This window comes from Papaver somniferum, chromosome 5 (genome assembly GCF_003573695.1).
Source record: "Papaver somniferum cultivar HN1 chromosome 5, ASM357369v1, whole genome shotgun sequence".
Classification (NCBI taxonomy): Eukaryota; Viridiplantae; Streptophyta; class Magnoliopsida; order Ranunculales; family Papaveraceae; genus Papaver; species Papaver somniferum.
The window spans coordinates 80,315,004-80,336,166 of NC_039362.1; the positions used below are offsets into that span (position 1 = coordinate 80,315,004).

General features: G+C 37.9%; 2 protein-coding genes across 2 annotated transcripts; one reads left to right on the forward strand and one right to left on the reverse strand.

Annotated features, from left to right (window-relative positions):
* Nucleotides 1-15,863: 15,863 nt before the first annotated feature.
* On the forward strand, nt 15,864-16,292 carry LOC113279223. Its single transcript, XM_026527924.1, has one exon. It carries the CDS (start codon nt 15,864-15,866, stop codon nt 16,290-16,292), a length of 429 nt encoding a protein of 142 aa, XP_026383709.1.
* A 1,911-nt stretch (nt 16,293-18,203) lies between these two features.
* On the reverse strand, nt 18,204-20,555 carry LOC113279224. Its single transcript, XM_026527925.1, has 3 exons — nt 20,123-20,555; nt 19,197-19,951; nt 18,204-18,620 (listed from the first exon to the last, which is right to left on the reverse strand). Exons 1-3 carry the CDS (start codon nt 20,553-20,555, stop codon nt 18,204-18,206), a joined length of 1,605 nt encoding a protein of 534 aa, XP_026383710.1.
* Nucleotides 20,556-21,163: the final 608 nt, after the last annotated feature.

Sequence of the window (21,163 nt, forward strand, 5' to 3'; positions counted from 1 at the left end):
AATAGGAATAGAAGACTTACTTGATATGTTCCTTGAAAACCCTTTTCACCTTTTGATCTCCAAAGATGATTTAATGGATAAAACACATGAAGCCTAGAAAAGTTCACATACGCGGACAAGAAAGGAGGTAGAAGAAGGGTACGCATACCAAGATTCTTATAAACCCACAATTTTGGGCTTGGACTCGTTCATGAACCGCGGCCCACAAATGAAAAGTAGGATTTCTCAAGTCATTCAACACCGAAGGTTCGCACACTGGAATAATTCGTACAGTGTAGTAAAAGGATAGTAGAAAAACTACATCACTTTAAATAACCTAGAAATAAACTTGTTAAAGAAAAATATTATAACTTAACCCAAATAAAAATAATCAACATGTTACTTGCCCAATTTCAAGTTATATACAAATGGGGTAGAGCCAAGCTTGTTACCAAGTGACAAGATATGAAGAGAGATTCTCATGCAATTTTTTGGGTTGATATTTGTGAGATGTATCATAGTAATGATAATACTCAGGGTTAATATAATTTTTTGAATTCCGTTCCTTATAACTTAGGAATAACTTTTTCTGACTATTAGAACTTACACCGAACTCATCAGAAATCTTGTTATCAATTTCACATAAGTTGGTAGTAAGCATAGTTCGTACATCACGAATATATGATTTGACAGGTGCAGAAATTTTACCAGAACAATTCTTTTCCTCAATCGAGTGAAGTTTTTCTAAAAATTTGAGAACGCTTTCAAAAGCTCTAAATAGATCTTTGTCAACTGATCCATCATGATAGTATTCCTCAAAAAGATTAAAAGTAAATCTAGTGAGGTTCCTTACCTTTGAGCGTTGACCACGTTTTCTCGAACGATCTTTCTTAGAAGAACTTTTAATTTTTTCTTTAGACTGTTCCTCATCATCTAAGTTTTCCAAGTTCTTAGATGGAACAAGATTACCATGAGAGACCAGAGGTCTAATAGATAATATGCTTTGAACAATCTTTAAGGATTTCTGGCGTGTGTTACAGATGCTAAGAGCGAGTTTCCCAAAGAAATTTCCCATAGGAATAGACTTTAGGGATCGGTCAAACACAAACTTGTTAGGTCTATAGTGTTTGCCTGCTCTTATACCAATTGAAAAAGCGGGGGTCTAACAACCACACCCAATATTTCGTTAGGAAATCTGAATAGACAAACTCCAATATACTTTCAAGAGAAAAGTATATCAAAGAGTTTTATATCTCTATCTCTCAATTCAATCTGCAATCAAAAAATAGGAATTTTCGAGCCTGTATGAATATAAGATAACTAACTTGAATGGTACCAAAGACCAATGTTCAAGGATCAATCAATTTCAATCAACAACCAAAGGTTGGATTTCCCAATTAATCGATTCAACGCACAACCTGTGATATTTTAATTATATAACAAAATATAACGCGGAAAAGAAATAACACAGACACCAGAATTTTGATATCGAGGAAAACCGCAAATGCAGAAAAATCCCGGAACCTAGTCCAGATTTGAACACCACACTGTATTAAGCCGCTACAGACACTACCCTACTACCAATGAACTTCAGACAGGACTATAGTTGAGCCCTAATCAGGCTCATACGGATTTAAGGTACAGTTGCGCTCCTTACGTCTTTGATCCTAGCAGGATACTACGCACTTGATTCCCTTAGCTGATCTCGCCAACAACCAAGAGTTGCTACGACCCAAAGTCGAAGACTTGATAAACAAATCTGTCTCACACGGAAAAGTATATAGGAATAGATAAATCTGTCTCCCACAGAAATACGTACGAGTTTTGTTCTGTCTTTTAATAAATCAAGGTAAACAGGAACCAATTGATATACCTGACTTATATTCCTGAAGAACAGCCTAGAAATATCAATCACCTCACAATAATTTTAATCATATGGTAGCGAAACAAGATATTGTGGAATCACAAACGATGAGACGAAGATGTTTGTGACTACTTTTTATCTTTCCTATCAGAGATTAAATCTCGAGCCAATCTTAGAGAGGATAATACTCAAATACGAAGAAACAGCAAGATCCGATCACGTAACTACAGAGAAAATAGTTGAGTATGGCTTCACAATCCCAATGAAGTCTTTAAGTATTTAACCTACAAGGTTTTGTGAAAAACCTAAGGTTAAAGGAGAATCGACTCTAGCTTATACAACTAGTATCACACAGGAGGTGTGGGGATTAAGTTTCCCAGTTGCTAGAGTTCTCCTTTAAATAGTTTTCAAATCAGGGTTTGCAATCTTAGTTACCTTGGTAACAAAGCATTCAATATTCACCGTTAAATGAAAACCTGATTAGATTCAAGCTAATATCTTTAAACCGTTAGATCGAACTTAGCTTGTTATACACAGATGAAATGTACCCTCATTTAGGTTTAGTAACCGTACCGAAATGTGTACACCATGTTGGCTCAACCGTAGTTAACCAAGGATAACTATATGAACACTCTCATATCAACCTTATTCATCTTAACCATAACTAGTTCAAATGACTCAAATGAACTAGTTAAAGAGTTGTTCAATTGCTATACTCTCATAGAAGTATACAAGAACATAATTGAAGCAAAATCGATTTGATTTACTCGAATCAATTCATGAACTTTATAGCCACGGTTTGCAAAGAATGCATTCCTTAATATATAAATGTATTAGTTCATGAGCCAACCGATTTTAGAACCTTAACCACTCAAGTATGCAAACAGGTACGCATACTTAAGTAGCCGGTCTGGGTTTGTGTTCGCCAGTATGCAAACGGGTACGCATACTTAGTACACTTCCAAAACCCATCAGAAATTCCCGGACCTATACTGTTAGAGCACTGCTCGGTCAAACTCGCATGCGTTGCTATCTCAAGCATGTTTGTCAATGTTAGTGATCAAAACTATAAGTCTTGATTTCTAGTCTCTTATAGCTAAGTATCGGACTAGGATAGTAAGTGTAGTTGATCTCAAGGACTTCATGGCGATTCATCATACAAGTAGAAGATCTACTCAAGGAACAGGTGGAACTTCTCGACAAAAAGGTATGTAGAGACTTGAACTTATCTGTCACTCAAAATTCTATCTATTTTATCTCCTACTCTTTGAGACAAAAGTCATATGCTATATATATAGACTAGATCATACACATTTGGTATTTTGATCCGAGTATACCTCGCCTATCTATATCTCGAAATACGTGTTGGTAAGATTTTCGCTTCGACCAAGTTTATCTTTACCTAGTGACGAAAGTCATGAATGTTTCAATCACCTTGAAAATTGCTTTGACGAGAAATAGTGTAACAACTATATAACGTCCTCTAAGAATGTTTCCATGATTGGAATGAGAGTTTATATTACATAACCAATGGATTCCTTGAACCGAAGTTTTCGAACTTTGTTTATCAAGAGAACCAGAAGTATGACAAGTGCCAAGTCCGCGAACTGCCAAAGTTCTCAAACCTGAGAATTTCTGCTGGAGTTGACAAACTACTTGCGTGAGCCAAGTCCGCGAACCCAGTCCGTGAACCGGCATAGTACACGAACCCAAGAATTTCTGTTGGAGTTTGTAAACTCTATCCGGTGTCTTAAGTCCGCGAACCTAGTCTGCGAACTTGAGAAGGTTATATATCTAAAGATGATTTCCGAACTTAATCTTAAAAGACTAAGGAATGCATTTACAAACCGTGGCTATTAAAGTTCATGAACCGATTCGAGTGAATCAAATCATCTTTGCTTCAATTGTGTCTTGTGTAGTTACATAAGATTTCCTTGCAATTGAACAACTCTCTTAACTAGTTCATTTGAGTCAATTGAACTAGTTATGGTGAAGAAGAACATGGTTGGTATGAAACGCTCATATGGTTAACCTCTTTGGGTAGACCATTATTGAACTAAGAATGTACACGTTTGGATGTGGTTAACAACCTAGAAGCGTACAGTTATTTGTGCATGAAAAGCTAAGTTTTCGATCTAACGGTTGAGAAATATTAGCTTGAATCTAAATCAGGTTTTCATCTAACAGTGAATATTGATTGCTTTGTAACTAAGGAAAAACCCTGATTTGAAAGGCTATATAAAGGAGACATATAGTATTGTGCAAAACTAATCCCCACACCTTACGTGTGATACTAGTTTGCGTGCTAGAGTCGATTCTCCTTTAAACTTTGGTTTTCTTCTTCTAAAACCAGGTTAACGACTTAAAGACTTCATTGGGATTGTGAAGCCAGACCGATACTACTTTTATCGTAGTTGTGTGATCTGATCTTGCATCTTCTATCGTAAGAGTACAATCATATTGATTGGCTTGAGATCGTGAGAGTTCTCCGATAGGAAAGATATAAAAAGTAATCACAAACACCTTCGTCTCATTGTTTGTGATTCCACGATATCTTGTTTCGCTACCATACGATTAAGATTGTTGTGAGGTGATTGATTAATCTAGGTTGTTCTTCGGGAATATAAGACTGGATTATCAATTGGTTCCTGTTCTCCTTGATTATTATCAAAAGACGAAACAAAAACTTTTAGGGTTATTCTGTGGGAGACATATTGATCCTTTGATAAACTTGTCTATGTGAGACAGATTTGTTTATTGTTAAAGCCTGTGATTTTGGGTCGTATCAACTCTTAGTTGTGGGTGAGATCAGCTAAGGGAATCAAGTGCGTAGTATCCTGCTGGGATCATAGGTGTAGGGAGTACAACTGTACCTTGGATCAGTGGGAGACTGATTGGGGTTCAACTATAGTCCAGTCCGAAGTTATCTTGGAGTAGGCTAGTGTCTGTAGCGGCTTAATACAATGTGTATTCAATCTGGACTAGGTCCCGGGGTTTTTCTGCATTTGCGGTTTCCACATTAACAAAATTTCTGGTGTCTGTGTTATTTCAGTTTCCGCATTATATTGTTTATCTTTATAATTGAAATAATACATGTTGTGCGTATAGATCACCAATTGGTATAATCCAACCTTTGGTTGTTTGATTGTCATTGATTGATCCTTGGACATTGGTTTTTGGTATCGTCCAAGTTATTCCTTGTGTTTGATTAAGACTCGCTGATTTCTATTAGCTTTAGTAAATCAAAACAAGAGAGAGATATTAACTCCTTGAGATACTTTTACCTAGATTGAATCTGACTGTCTAGTTGATTCTCTAGAAAGTATTTCGGAGTTAGTCCATACAGATTGCTAAGAGAAATATTGGGTGGTGTTGTTAGACCCCCGTTTTTTCATATACCTTACGCAAGTACGCGTACCGGTATGTATACTTGGTACACGGAATTTCACAACTTCAAGTACGCATACGGGTATGCATACTTTAGTTCCGGTCATGGATCACATACATGCAAGAACGCACGCTATGTTTATAATCCAATGATTGTTAAGTATTTTAAACTCTTATTTCAATCATTGAAACTTTCTTAGAGGATGACAATAGCCGTTTTCACACACTATTAGCATCAAAGCAATTTTCAAGTTATTGAAATAATCATAACGAAACATTCCAAGTCTACATCAAATGATTGTATCACACAAACCATGTAAGATGTTACTCGGCGATTTTCACATGATCATCTTTTGACTTTCGTCAAGAATATAAGATGAACTTGGTTGAAGCGAAAGCTTACCAACACATATTCCGAGAAATATGTAAGCGAGTTAAACTCAGATCGAAATCTCAAATGTATATAATCGACAACTATATAGTGATACCACTTTTGTCTCAATATAGGAGATAGAGTAGAAATAGACTTTCCAAGTGATAGATGAGTCTTAGTCTCCACATACATTTTGTTGATGAAGTTCCATAAGCTCTGCTTAGTAGTTCTTCGTCTTCAATTGATGAACGCCGTGAAGTCTAATGCTCAACTACACAATCTATCATAGTCCGAGACATCACTATAAGTAGACTAAATATCAAGACTTATTGTTTTGATCACTAAAATTGAAAAACAAGCTTGAGATAGCAACGCTTGTGAGTTCGACCGAGCAGTGCTCTAACAAAATGTAAACATGACTGCTGTTACATGACGTGTTAAGTTGGTATACTGACTCACCATATAAAACATGTGTATAAATGTGTCATAGACACCGGATTATGTACGTCTCTTTGCTATATTCGATATAGCATGCATAAGAATCTATAAACAACACTCATTGTTTTTCATTATTGGAGTATTACACAATATAAGTGCAAAAAATCTAAATGACTCTACACATGAAGTGAAGACCAGGCGAATGTGTCATTCGTGCAATGAAGTGAAGACCAAATCAAAGACTACATTTAGAATATTATGTAATTAGTTTCTAGATATTCAGATTTGATGTTATCTTCTAGGTTTAATCTACTCTGTAATTTAGAGCGAAATGTAATTGGAATACTATCTCAAAGAATTACCTGAAGATCAATATAGCTTCATCATTCGGGGTTTGTTTGTGGACACTAGTCAAGTTGGCCGAACCATGTTGATTATTTGTCTCGATTTTATTTATGTACTCGTCATCTCTATGCTAGATTGCACTTATCTGGAAGCAAGATGCGCAAGAATGGTACAAAAATACCTGAAGAATAACAAGTGATGTAGCTCTGCATGTTCAAATTACTAAAAAATGGTGCAATGATACTTATATGCCGAGGTGCGAGAAGAGGGAAGGATTGAATGCTCTAAGATATACTACCTTTTCCGAAATGATCAGTGTTCCAGAAGTTGTATCGAGAAAACAATCAATAAGAGAAGCTAATACCAGTTTGGCAATAATATGCTCCAACTAAAAATACTGAAATTATTTAAATACGGCTGAATTCGTCCAGATGTAATTGAAACATGATCTAGCAATGCTAGAGCCAAAAAAAATCCCCGCCAAACATCCTGCTTTGGGCAAATATTTAAACATCACCAATTCAAAGTTTCCGTGTTTTCCTAACATGGATTTTGTATCAACTAAGGATTTCCTTATTTAGTTCTGAATATTGTTTTAAAATAAATTCTTTTTTCTTGGAAACATTTCCGATATTCGCGGAAATAATCCCAAAAGCTTTTTTTTTTCGAACCCATTTATCCAACTTACTTTCTATCGTTTTCCTATCATAGTCACTTAAAAAAAAATATCCCAGAGAGCTCAAGTGCCATGGTCCGTGATTCAAGACCAAGCGATTGTGATCAATATAGATGAAGTTCTTAGTTCAAGTTGAACTCTTCAAATATTTGCTTGTTCAACTTGAGGGGGAGTATTAGAATACCATACAATATGAGTGCAAAAGATCGAGGTGACTCTACACATGAAGTGAAAGCCAGACGAATATGACATTCGTGCAATGAAGTGGAGACCAATATTATGTAACTAGTTTCTAGATATACATAATCTAGTTGAAGATATTTGGATTTGATATTATCTTTTAGGGTTAATCTACTTTATAAATTAGGGTGAAATGTAGTTAAAAAACTATCTCAGAGAATTCATCAAAAGATCAATATAGTTTCACCCTTCGGGGTCCTTCTGTGGACATAGGTCAACTTGGCCGAACCATGTTAATTTTTGTCTAGATTTTATTTCTGTATACGAGGGTCCATCTCCATACCCGTAATTTATTATTCATATCTATATCTATATTATAAGATGGAGATTTATAGTCTGGACATATAAAGGACGGTCATGATAAACCGATTATAGTTGGATCCCCAGACGATCAAGTTTTGTGCACTCCAAAGATTATGAACTCAAATAAGAAATCTTCTTTGTCTTCAAATCTTCTTAGATCTTCAATAAACACCTGCACACAAATAACTTGAATATCTTGTGATCAATCACACACAGAACGAAGTCTGTAACGATGGATTATCACAAGACGTCTTTAGATCAACAAACAGTTTTAAAGATCCCCGTCGATACTTCGATCTAGTTTGAGTGAATCTTATATCAGAAGAGAATATTCTCAAGCATAAACAAACTAGGTGCAATCAAAGTTCAACAACCGTTAGTCAATCAAATCAATCGAAAACTAATAATAAACTGCAATTATCTAGTTTCCCACCAACGGTACTCGTAGAGCTTCCCAATCCCAAAGAAGTCTTTAAAACGAGCGGTCGTAAGAGATTTTGCCTAATTAGGGTACTTTCCTCTCCGAATAGACGGCTCCACCAGTAACAACACAACTAGGTAGTTTTGCTGGCTCTGAGGATTAGTTTGCTCGAAATGCAAACTTCAATATTTGTAGACCAAGGAAGTTTGGACACCAAGGAATTTCCAAAACCGAATATTCTCAAAGATATGCAATAAAGGAAAAATACGATTTTCATAATTCCTGGAAATGCTTTGTTCAAATATTGACCGAAATCTCAGTAGAAAATCTCCAATTAGTAAACGCACATTACCAATTTTTAATTTCTAAAGATATGCATTTAATTGTTTTAAATTAAAAGAATATAAAAACTAAAAACCTTAATCAAAAGATTCTCAATTTATTTCGATCCGGGATTCTCCTTTAGTTATTAAGGAATATCTTTGAACAATAAAAGATAAGAGTTACTGCACATATTCAAAGTATGTCGACATCTTTACTTTGTAAATCCTTTTTCATATTTACAATCTTGGAACCGATTTGCCACACTTCCAAACAAGTTTAGAATTGGTTCATCTGACTTCCAAGAACTATGTGATTGATTATCCTATCAAATCACCATTAATGGTTTTCACGGTTCTACCAAAACACAAATCTTCGGTTCTACCTCGATGTGGGTACTAGAATCGGTCACACTAGCTTTCCAAAAAATGGTTGACTAGGTACTAGGATCGGTTACCACATATTGATGGTATTTTATTTTTGATCGGTTGCACAAGTCATAGGATCGGTTACCAATTACTAAGACTTGTTGCACCTATTACAAGGATCGATTCCACATACTTGTGATCGGTTGCACCTCTTACTAGGATCGGTTCCCTAATGTCTAGAGTTGGTCATACCAATTACAACATATCGATCATACCATCTCAGGTGATTACTTAAGATCAGTTTCACTAATAAAAGTCATACCAATAGTAAAGTCAGGCATTGTGAATAGTTTTACCAAGATACATAAACAAGTTATGAGCGGTTATACTAAACACACATATTGGTAATCCAAAGATTTTCACTGAATAACAATACCAATAAGCCTAGCGATTTCCCTTTCGATTCACAAAACAAGTTTATGAATTGTACTTCCTTTAACCGAATGTAAAACATTGTTTCCTAGGACAAAATATTCACTCATACCCATACATAATCACAATAGAATTCATACGATTATGTCGATGTATTATATATGAAGTTCAAAAGATAGACGTTATACTTCGTGTTGTAATTTCTTAATACTATGTCTAACTAGAGTATAATCATTCACAGCTTCGCAGTTATGTTTTCAATATGCACGACTTGAAAGATACGTTAGGAATGAAACAGTTCAAGTCAAATATTAGTAACCTCAAGTGGAAGGATGATGTCGTCGTTGTAGCTCTTTACTTCTTCACATTCTTCATGTCTTCACGTAATACTTGTAAGTCTCATATCCTAGTAACTTTCTAGCTAACCTATACGAAGTTGACTCTAGTAAATAATCAAGCGACTCTTTAAATGAGTTTTGATTCACTAAAATATGACAACCAAACTTGACATACCAACGCTTGGTGGGTTCAACCGGGAAATGCTCTAACAATCTCCCCCTTTGTCAATTTTAGTGACAAAACTCTTACATCATATGGATAAACAAATTACAAGAATTTATTACACATACGCTTGATTCCAAGTTTCAACAACACAATAATCTGTATACATTCAATCGATAAATGTCGTTGTTGTCATTATAATAACAAAGCTAATACACCCCATAAAGGTATGATAGGTAGATTTTCAATCTGCACGTCTTTGTTATTCCCTTTGTAGTTAAGATAACCACAAGTATCAATATGATATGTTACTCCCCGTTAGTCTATGCTTTACTCTTTTGTTAGATATAACGTTTAAGAACCATTGTACTTTCCTTAGCGATACCAAATCACTTGTTTACTCCATATATTTCTCCCCCTTTTTGTCACAAAATGACAAAGGTGCGAGCAAATAAAAGACAAACCGAAAGGATCTTACAAATCTTAAAAGACTTGCAACCTATAAGAGTTAAGCACGAGGGTTCCACACACCATTTCAGATAACCAATATCAATACCGAAACTACAAAGTAATTTTGTTTTGATATGTTACCAAGGAAACAATTACCCGAAGCAATTTTCCCTAATAGTTTAGCAAACCAAAAATTGACTAAGCACCTTATTTATTTTGCTAAACCGATTGTACAAATACAATCGCTTGTTCGATAAGACCAAAATAAAGATCAGAATTAACTCTATTTTTCTCATCAGGTTCTAATTATTTAAATAATAACTTAGACCTTTCACTTTTAAACAAGACAAGTACTAGGTTAGTTAAGTAACATTTCTTGTTAAGGCATTCGATTAGACTTGATTAATCTAAACCTCCACTTTGATAAGTCTGACTAAGATCAGAATTAACTTAGTTTCTCTTATACAAAATCGAATTGGACAAAACAATTGACCCCGAAACCCTTTTTTTTAGGCCATAAACAATTCATACAAACCAAATAAATCAACTTGCATAATTATTTACCTCAACCGGAAGCAATTGAAACAAAGATAGACATTAAAGTACCGCAATTTTTTAGCCTAAACAATTGATACCAAACAATAAAGCAAGATAACAATAGTTTTTCTTAACCGGAAACAATTGAATCACACACATACATCCATACACAAGTAATGGAATAAACATCAATTGTACCGAAATTTTGTTAAGCAAAAGCAATAAATATATGCAATAAAATCAGGCTTTTCTTAAACAGGAAAACGATTAACTAACAAATTTGTTACCTCAAGTTCCGCATCCTCTTCACCCCCAAAAGATATATCATTAAGCGAAAGTTCACAAAGAACTCTCCCCCGTTGTGTTGTCATCCTCTTGCAAGACAAAAGAACAACAACAAGGACCAACCTTACCAGAGAAAGGTTGAAAATCGGTTTTAACTAATGCAATGCAAAAGTTGAAACCCCGAAACACATATGCTTTATGCTAAACCAAAAATGATTCAACATATTGTGACTTTTTCATATTAGTTTCAATCAGAATCCCTTATGATCCTTTGATAAAGCCTACCAACATGGGCTAGAACTTAATCCTGCTAAACCAAAAAGTCACCCAAACCATAAAAGTGCACACCAATGAGATCGAATATTAAGGTTATGAAAACCGAAATCAAACATCTCATAAACACATAACAATAACATAAAACAATCAAGCACAAGCTATGTAATCGAAAACTATCAGAGGAAAAATTATAAAATAATAATTTTATTCATAAATAATAGATAGTTTTATTCAAAATAGAATTATTGAAATAATCAAAAACTAATGTCTATTTTTTTTAACAGATTTTCAAAGTGTTGATGGGGAAAAACGGTTCGCTGGTTTTCTAGGGAACGAAGAAACGATCGAGCGATCGAAGACTCCTCAACCGAGCAAACTGCCTAACCTCAAACAGATGCACTACACATGAGTTCTTTTAGGTTCGAGAGATCAATCTGTAGGACTCCGGCCTAAACCAAGTCAATGGCCGTTCTAGAGTCAATTCGGTCACAAAGAGGGAAGACGGTTGATCTGTAGGAGGGAAGCTGAGAAGTGTATGAGATCAATGGTAATATGTGAATGTGTTGTGGGTTTATGCAAATGATGAATAAGTTTGAATGATTGAAAGAGTGTTGGTCACACGATTCTTAGTTAGACGATGAATTGTCTGTTTAATATCTCGCGGATTTTATGTGTTTCTATGTGTTTTTCGTTCTTGTCGTCTCTCTTTCAATCATGGACTCAGAGACTTATTTATATTGTCGGAAAGTGTAAACACATTGATCTGCAGTAAGTGTGACGGTTTCTCGAGTGAAAGAGTGGGAAAGTAGGAAATCGTGGTTTCACCAGTTCCTCATACGTGAGAGGGTTGGTTGATTGTCCACCCACTACTTTGCTAACTCCGTCAACTACTTGCACGACTTACTCACATTTCTCATTGTGTATGAACACACATGTTGTAGACCGCCAGACCAAAACCCTAATGGATATCCCCCATGTGACGTGATTGATTGTATCATGAACGTGGATTTGACTAGTCAGTCGTTTGATTTGATTAGACGATGGTTTTAAGTTTTGTTTAGTGGAGCACGATAGTCGAATGATCTATGACTCATGAATTGAACATGTCTCTTGGGACGTGGTTCTCTGAATAAGTGATGTTGATAGTATTGCTCCAGAAATTGATTGATAAATTACTGAATATGAACCGAGTGTCTGAGAAAGTATTGCTCATTCGATAAATTACTGAATTTTGATAGATGGATCGATACTTGAGTATTTGAGAGAGTATTGCTCGTTCAGTGAATTATTGAATATTGATAGTTGGATCAATATTCAAACAATTGAGCAAGTATTGCTCATTTGATGGATTATTGGTAGTGTGACCAAATAATAATTAATAAAAATATTGGCAGGGCCGAATATTATGTAATAATTTAGATGTTGATGGATCAATCATAAAATTATTAGTGTTTGAACTACTCAGAATTGTGGTTCAGCGTTTGTTCGAAACCCTAATTTTCGATCAATTGTTCGTCAGTTAATGATTTACTGAAAATAGGCTATTGAGTAAAGGAGGGACCGACCACATTGGATGAGGGACGACCATGTGGTGCCAAAATGCTCGAGTGAGCGTGCTCCAGGGTCCTTTGTTGACCGGTTGGTTAAAGAATGATCAAATGCTAGTGTTGATCATTTATTAGAATAGTGCTCGAGCGAGCGTTAGGCAGTAAAACCTAATTGTGTAGAGATGAGGGACCGACCAAGATGGCATGGACCGGCCCTTGGTGGTTGCGGGACCAGTTTCCAGTCGTTTGAGCGAGTCCTAAGTTTGTTGGAGAGAGTTTGGACCCAATATGAGCGATTGCTAGCAAATTAGGTCAAAATTGTGAGAATATGTGGGACCGGCTCCTTGCAAGCTTTAGGGCCGGCCTTGGTCAGTCAAGGAGCGTGCCCGTGTCACCACAGTGTCCGTGTCTCAGTCCTGAGAGTTTTGGTATTTTCTGGCGATTGTTCGAGCAACATTTTGAATTTTCAGAAAAGTTTGATCTTGACTGAAACTCTCGATTTTGCTCGAATGAGCAATAAGAACTTTGCGCATGCGACAAATCATTTAAAAATATTAAAGTAATAATATTTTAATTTTGACGTGGGAAGCCTGTGGTCGGTCAACCGTTTGACCTTTTGCCTTTTCCATGGTTTGAGCAATATTTGAGAAAATATTGAAAAACTAGGGTTTTCGGTCAAACGATGGAGTTCCATGAGATGATGGAAATAATAATATGTGAAAATAAGGAATTGTGAGGTGTGGGACCGGACAAGGCTAGGGCATGGCCGGCCGGCTAGGTGTCCCGGTCCCGTGACACCTTTTCCCTATTTTTGTTCGATGAAAGCATGGAAACCCAAGAGTTTCTCACAAACGAGGGAGTTTGCTCAAGTGAGGGAAACTCTGTGAGATGAGGGAATCTCTGTGAGATGAGAGAGAAAATAAAAAAATATTAGTGAAAATAAAATAAGGGAGGGACCGGCCACGGCATGACCGGCCGGCTGGTGGGCCCGGTCCCACGCCTTTCCTTATTTTATTAATTATTGTTTTATTTCCATGGGTCGTTCGTTTGTCCATACTTTGATAGTTCGTTCGTGTGTTTGGGTGCTCGTTTGTGCATTATTTGTCGATTACACAACCACCATTTTCTCAGGACTTACACGATGACGGTCAGACGCCCAGTTGTTGAGTATTTATTACTAATTTATAAAATTCAGTGGAGAATGATTCATGAAACTGGGTAATAAAAATGAATAGTTGTTTATTATCAACCCATAGGATCAGCCGTGGATTTGACTATGGATTCAGAATAATAAAATTATCTATTACCATTCCATGGGATCGGTCGTGGATTCGATCATGGAATCAGAGTAATGAGATAAAATAGATTATCTTCTAGGAATTCAGTGGTGAATGTCACAGTAGACTTAATCTATTGTAGAATCGAGATATGAGATAGTTGAAGCATCATACTCGTTCTGAAAGGTGCATAGTCAGGGAACAACGTGCAGCGTTGTTAACGTCCTGAAGGCGTTTTTCCCTCACAACAAATAATTATGTATGGAGAACCGCCTGAATCTATACACGGTCTCTCTATATAGTCAGGGAACAGCGAATGAGTGTCGCCGACGTCCTGAAGGCGTTTTTCCCCCTCAACAAACAATTATGTATGGAGGATCGCCCAATCGTTCTTCTATGTAGAGGCAGGTCTCTCTATGTAGTCAGGGAACATCAAGTGTCGCCGACGTCCTGAAGGCGTTTTTCCCTCTCAACAAACAATTATGTATGGAGGACCGCCTAATCTTTCTTCTACATAGAGAGGCACGATGAAATGCGCATAATCGAATGCTCAACAAGTGGGAGGCCTTTCGAGAATCATATTCATCGTGGCTCTGAGAGGTACTCGATCAGAGATCGTGAAAATGGTTCACGAATCGTAAAATACATGAATCGTCACATGCATTCCTGAAGTCGGGTCAGAAACATGCAGTATCATGATTTTACGATTTTAGCCCTTTGCTGAAAATCCACCATTAACATTAAGTCCCCTGCTTAGTGAGGGACAGGCATGTTCCGCAGTAATCATTAGATGGTGATTTTCCAGTTAAACGAGATAAGTAGTCGGACTTAGTCGTGCAAAGGTATTCTCAGAATCCCTGATCTGCTCCAATGGTGTCATGTACGAGCAAACCATAGATAAAGATCCTGACATGTGACAGAGTGTCATCCCATGGTCACGGAGAGACGAGGCACTGCTAATTCGGATGGTAAGACATTCAGTTTTGGCCGGTTTAGCGTTTGCGGGCCCAGGCCCAAAAAAGGAAACCCATGTTTATTAGGTTTTGGAAATAAAATTGATATAAAAGGGAAGAGACCCTAAAAAATTTATTTTATTTTCCCTAAGTGACCGACCACCCACTTTCATCTCACGCCCGTGAGTTTTTTTTTTTTTCTGACATTCGTCGGCACAGACCATCATTCCACCGCCGACAGAATTCCGGCCGACACCGACCAAGGTAAGCCGAAAACTTTTTTTTTACGTGAGATATTAGCTCACGAAACAAAATTTTGTTTACGTGATTTGCACACGTTTATTATTTTTATGCCTCAAAATTTATGTAAACTTAAATTTCAATTTCCAGCAAATTGTTAGACGTAAATAATTTTTGGTAAAATGTTGGTTGTGTGGGTTTTGTGATTTAATAGTGTATGCACAAAACCAATGAATGTTTACCCAGTGGAGGGTTAAAATATGTGGATAGTACATATGACAGGAGCTTCATGAATTATTCGTAGTTTTATGAAAATCATGTTATGACTTCAAATAATGAATTTTATTCGTCTCTGCAGGTTTCAAGAAACGAACAAATTTTAAGGATTTTGCGTTGTAATCACTACAATTAGTGAAATTATAAACAGGTAAGAGTTGGATTGTTACCGCTTTAGCGCATTTTGTGGAATGTTGGTTTTGACTGTTCCACACTTTTAGCGACAGATAATGACAACTTCCAGCAACGACTGTTCCTTTGACTCTTCTTGCGATTGCCCTGACATCAGTAAGGCAGAGATGAGGACTTCTGCAACAGAGACGCGTGCTAAAGTAACTTAGTCTTTGAAAAATTCCAAAAAGTTGGTATATGGAATGTCTCTTGATCATCTGAGGATTGCTCGTGATGGATTTATAAAGAGAAAATCCGAAGATGAAAAGCTAGCAACTTATCAGCAGAAACGGCGTCAACTTCAACAGGCAAGGCTAGCGGCTAAGGATGATGTTCAACCTCATGTTGATGGCGTAGCTTCTGACTCAGATGCTGAGGAAAGTGAACCCGTCTGGCAACCTCTTGAGCGCAAGATCAGACCACATGTTCCCGGCCTGAGGGTCGAACGATTGGCCAGAGCTGATCTTCAAGCTGAATATGAAGAAGATGATTACTTGGACGTAATGTATGGTGACCCTGAAGACCAATTAGAAGAAGTCCCCAGTAAGGGTTTTGATGATGATCATGGAGGAGAGCTTGAAGAAAATTCCATGGATGATGATGATCGTGAGTCCGATGACCCTGATGATTAGTCTTACTCATAATCGATTGTTTTATTTCTCGTTGAAGTAGACGTTCTTGTGATCATTTGAGAAACTTATCTGTATTGATATTGTCTTAAGAATTATTATTGAATGACAACTCTTTTACTATATATCTTGCTTACTTATCTTACTCCTTTGATCAAACAAAATCCACGAACATTCATGTGTAGAAAGTATAATCCCCGGTGGACTGTCATTTGTTTGTCTTTTGACAATGTTGAAATGCAGATGTTGTATGAGTCGTAGAAACATGTGATGCACACGAACGACCGTCTTTAATTAGGGTACTTTTGACGTAGTCATATGTTATCAGTCCCCAGCATGACTACTTCTCTTCGCACCGTAGAAATCGTAATTGATTTGACTATCTGCAGAAGATAAGTATCCACCGTGTCTTATGTGCTGATCTTCTAGACTTAGGGTTTCTCTATTTATACAACGTATCTTCTTCTGATCTGTATATTATCAGGAGAAATTTTGATCACGATCATACCTCTCATCATCATGTCTGGCAGCAGTGCTTCTTCTCAAAATGATTCTTTGGCCAAGCGTGGGATTGGAGTGTCCATCTCGGTAAGTTGTCACGTTTTTTTTTTCTTTTCTTCACTTAATCAGGATGACTAATCATAGAAAATGATTTTTCGTAGGATAATTAGGGGAATCGTCTTTCCTCTTCTTCTTACAGTTTAAGTCCCAAGCGGACCGCCAAAGCTCCCACTCGATACAGGTCAGATCATGTTGAAGATGGGACATCCGTGAGTAATCTCCATGAGTTTTTAACTGAAACTTTCTTACGCTCGACCGATTATCCAATCTTTACTGAAATTGAATACTGGTTAATATTTTACTGTCGTAGGTTGATGTTCATGTTGTTGTCGACGCTAGGAATAAAAAGAATGGGAAGTCCGTAGTTGTGGATGATGATGATGGTGGCAACGGTGCTGATGAAAACTCCACCAATTCCATGGAAGCTGAAACTAGAGTTCATGTTCGTGAGTACCCGACAGCTGGACTCCCGTTCGATACTCCAATGGTCAATGCTTGCCCAAACAATCAACTGGTTGGTAATTTTATCGTCCCAAAGTGTTATGCATCTCTATACACCAAGATTTGGAGGAGGTATGGACACATTGCTACTACTGAAGTATGGAGAGGTTTTCTGCCGACCCTTCTGACTACTGTCGTTGGATTATTGCCCATCATCGATGAGATGATCAGGATAAATTTGTGGGACGTCAAAAACCATGAGTTGCACAGATGGGATGACATGATTTAGAATTGCGAGACCCTGCGATTCAACATAAGCTGGCTTCGTCATCGGCTCGAGGTCATCAAGATTGATAGAGCGGCGGCTGCTGCTAACGTGATCTCTGCCATAACTGCTATCATGGAAGAGAAAAGAGCACTTGCTCTGGAGTCGGCAAGGGTTGAGAAAGTTGTACAGGATTTGAAGGTGAAGACTGAAAACTTTCAGAAGAGGATTGAAATGGCTTTCAGTAAAAATTATTTGTTGTTGGATGGTTTGCTCTTAGTGAGCGTTTGAGAGAGAGATTTTTTTTTTTTGAATAAAGTAGGTAGATTGATGGGTGAAAGAACTTTTCTGTTAGATTAATGAAATCTATTTCGAATTTCGAACGAATGAGCATGTTGCATACTTTTTGAAGGAATAAAAATTACATTGCGAAATTGAAATGAATGTTTAACGATCATTCAAGCATAATTTGCTTTGAGCCATTTGCCGTTGATGATGTTTCCTTCCACCCCTCCATTAACAACTAAGATTTTGTAGTATCCGCTAGATACTGCTTTGATGATCACATACGGTCCTTACCATTTTGGAGAGAACTTGGGAGCGGACATGTCTTGTTGAATATGTTTTGCTGTTTTCAGAACCAAATCTCATACTTGGAATGTTCGGGGTCTTACCATTTTGTTGTATGCCCTGGAGATTCTTTGTTTGTAAGCTTCCACATATTTTTCCACCTTGGACCTCCTTGACTCGAGCATGTCCAATTCGTAAATTCTCAAATTTGATACTTCAGCTTCGTCCCATTGCACTCCACTGGATGTTGCAATCCTTTCAGAAGGAATTTTGATTTCGGCTGGGAGTACAGCATCAGCACCATAGATGAGAGAATATGGTGAAGTCCCGATTGAGCTTCTTGGTGCGGTTCTGTAGGCCCACAGGGCCATTGGTAGTTCTTCATGCCACGTTCGAGGGTTATCGTGAACTGTTCGACTGAGATTCTGGATCAGAGTCTTATTGGTACTCTCCGCTTGTCCATTTTCTTGGGGGTAGTATGGTGTAGAGAGAACCTGTTTGATACCATATTCCTCGAGCAATTATCCAACATGTTTATTGACGAAAGGAGTTCTATTATCCGTGATGATATGCTTAGGAACTCCGAATCTACATATGATGTGTTCCTTGATGAAAGCCTCAATCGTGACTCCAGTGGTGCTTCGAAGAGGAATAGCTTCAACCCACTTGGTGAAATACTCAGTTGATGTGATGATGTATTCATGCTACTTTGAAGATGCTGGATTAATTTTGCCAATGATATCCAGTCCCCAGCTGTAGAAAGGCCATGGACTGCTCACAGAATGCAATGGGAGACAAGGAGTGTGAATGAGGTTGCCATGAACTTGGCATTGATGACATCTCTGAACGTAGGCAGTTGCATCGTCTTCCATGGTCGGCCAATAATATTTCTCATGGATCTGGAGAAATAATTTCTTCTTTCCTTGATGTTCTCCTTCGTGCATCTCTTTCAAGATTGTAGGAATTTCATGCCCAGCCAAGCATCTCAGTAGGTTTACACCAAAGCTTTTGCGATACAAAATCCCTTCTGAGTAGACAAACCGTTTGGCCCTTTGGGTGAGTTTGATTGCCTCTTTCCTCTCTGATGGTAAATCGTTATCACGAAAATATTTGATGTAAGGTTCTCTCCAATCCCCAGTATGGTGGACTGTCAGAACTTCCAGATGATGAGGTGGTGTCTGACAATTGGGACATGATCCTTGCAACATTCTTGAATGATCTTCTATGGAGGGCCAGTAATACCCGAGCATTTGAAGCCTCCTGTAAAGTGTGACCACTAGGGTTTGTTCGCATACTTCCTCATGTATACGCTTGAGTTGCTCGCTCGCCTCTTCTTCTCCAAGGCATCGTGACAAAGACCCGTCAGGATTGCGATAATATAATGCCCCGTGTAGTAGAAAGAAGTTTTTCAACTCATTAAGGCTAATCTTCCCTTCTGTAAGAGAACTGCTCAATTCATGGATGATGGGTGATCGCCATTTGTTCGCTCGGGTGTCATTGACTTGCGAAAGCCATGTAGATGATACAGAACGTCTTTGCACCGTGATAGATTTCTCTGACCCCTCAAACTGTAATTTGGATGCAAGAGTCGCTAGACAGTCAGCATGTTTGTTGTTGGTGCGACCGGTATGGACGATAGTTGCATCAGAAAACTGAGTTAATAGTTGTTGTGCATCGGCCCTGAATGGGGAAAGTGTTACTTCTTTGAGAGAGTACACGCCATTCATTTGATTGACCAACAACTTCGAGTCTGCTCTTATCTCCAGGTGCATTGCTCTTGCTTGCTTGGATAAGGATAACCTTAGGAGGAAGGCTTCATATTCCGCTGAATTGTTGGTGCAGTGGAAGTCCAGCTTGAACGAATGTGAGAATACTTCATCGAATGGAGATACTAGTACAATGTCTTCTCCACCGGTATCTCTGCTCGGAGTGGCGGATTCATCGATGTACAATAACCATGTTTCTTCCTGAATGATTGAGATCTCTGGAAACTCACCGGGCACTTCTTCATGCAGCATTGTGATGTCTTCTCCAGGAAAAGCAGCGAGTAAATCCACAACTTCTTTTCCTTTGATTGCTCTTGGAGGAACACATGCTATGTCAAACTCTGACATCTGAAGTAGACATTTTACCGGTCTTCCAATTAGGGCAGGTTTCGACAGTAAGAATTTTATGGGATCAGCCTTGGCCACCAGCACAACTCTGTTTGACAGTAGGTAATGCCTAAATCTTTGGATTGCATGAATTAGTGCTAGACATGCTCTTTCGGCTTTTGGGTATCGAAGTTGAGCATCCCTCATTGTACGACTGAAGTAGTAGATTGGACGTTCGATGTCTTCTTCGTCTTCTTGAGCGAGAAGTGCTCCGATAGCAACATCACTGGAAGCCGTATAAAGTATCAATGGACGTCCTTGCACTGGAGATTTCATGACAACATGTGATAGCAGTATCTGTTGTATCTTCTGGAATGCTTCTTGTTGAACGGTCGTCCATACAAAATTTGCTCATTTCTTCAACAGAGGAGTGAATGAAGCAATGAGTTGAGCCAGCCCAGGGATGAAGCGTCGAATGTAATTCACCTTGCCCATAAAACTCTGGAGCTCCTTCACAATGCGCGGAGGGGGCATGGTAGTAATAGCTTTTGTCTTGTCTGGATCGACTTTGATTCCTTCTGCAGTGACTAGGAACCCTTGAAATCTCCTGGAAGAAACACCGAAAACACACTTCAGAGGATTCGTCTTTAACTTGTATTCCCTGCATCTTTCGAAAACTTGTTTCAGAATATCTAGATGAGATGCTCGAGTTTTCGATTTCACTACCACATCATCAACATAGTCTTCCACCTGCTTATGCATCATATCATGGAATATTGCAGTCATGGCTCGTTGATAAGTGGCTCCTGCATTCTTCAATCCGAAAGGCATCACCGTGTAGTAGAAGTTTCCAATGGGAGTCTGGAACGCAGTTTTGTTAGCATCATGCTCGTACATCTTGATATAGTTGTACCCGCTGTAACCATCCATGAACGAGAACATGT

Bases quoted from the DNA above. Each gene is read 5' to 3' on its own strand.
- LOC113279223 (XM_026527924.1), top strand. From the start codon at position 15,864: ATGTCTCTTGATCATCTGAGGATTGCTCGTGATGGATTTATAAAGAGA.
- LOC113279224 (XM_026527925.1), bottom strand. From the start codon at position 20,555: ATGAAATCTCCAGTGCAAGGACGTCCATTGATACTTTATACGGCTTCC. The intron at 19,952-20,122 runs GTGAGTTTCCAG...CCAACAATTCAG, and splicing joins GCTGCATGAAGAAGTGCCCG to CGGAATATGAAGCCTTCCTC. The intron at 18,621-19,196 runs GCAATCAAACTC...GGTATCAAACAG, and splicing joins TACCATCAGAGAGGAAAGAG to GTTCTCTCTACACCATACTA.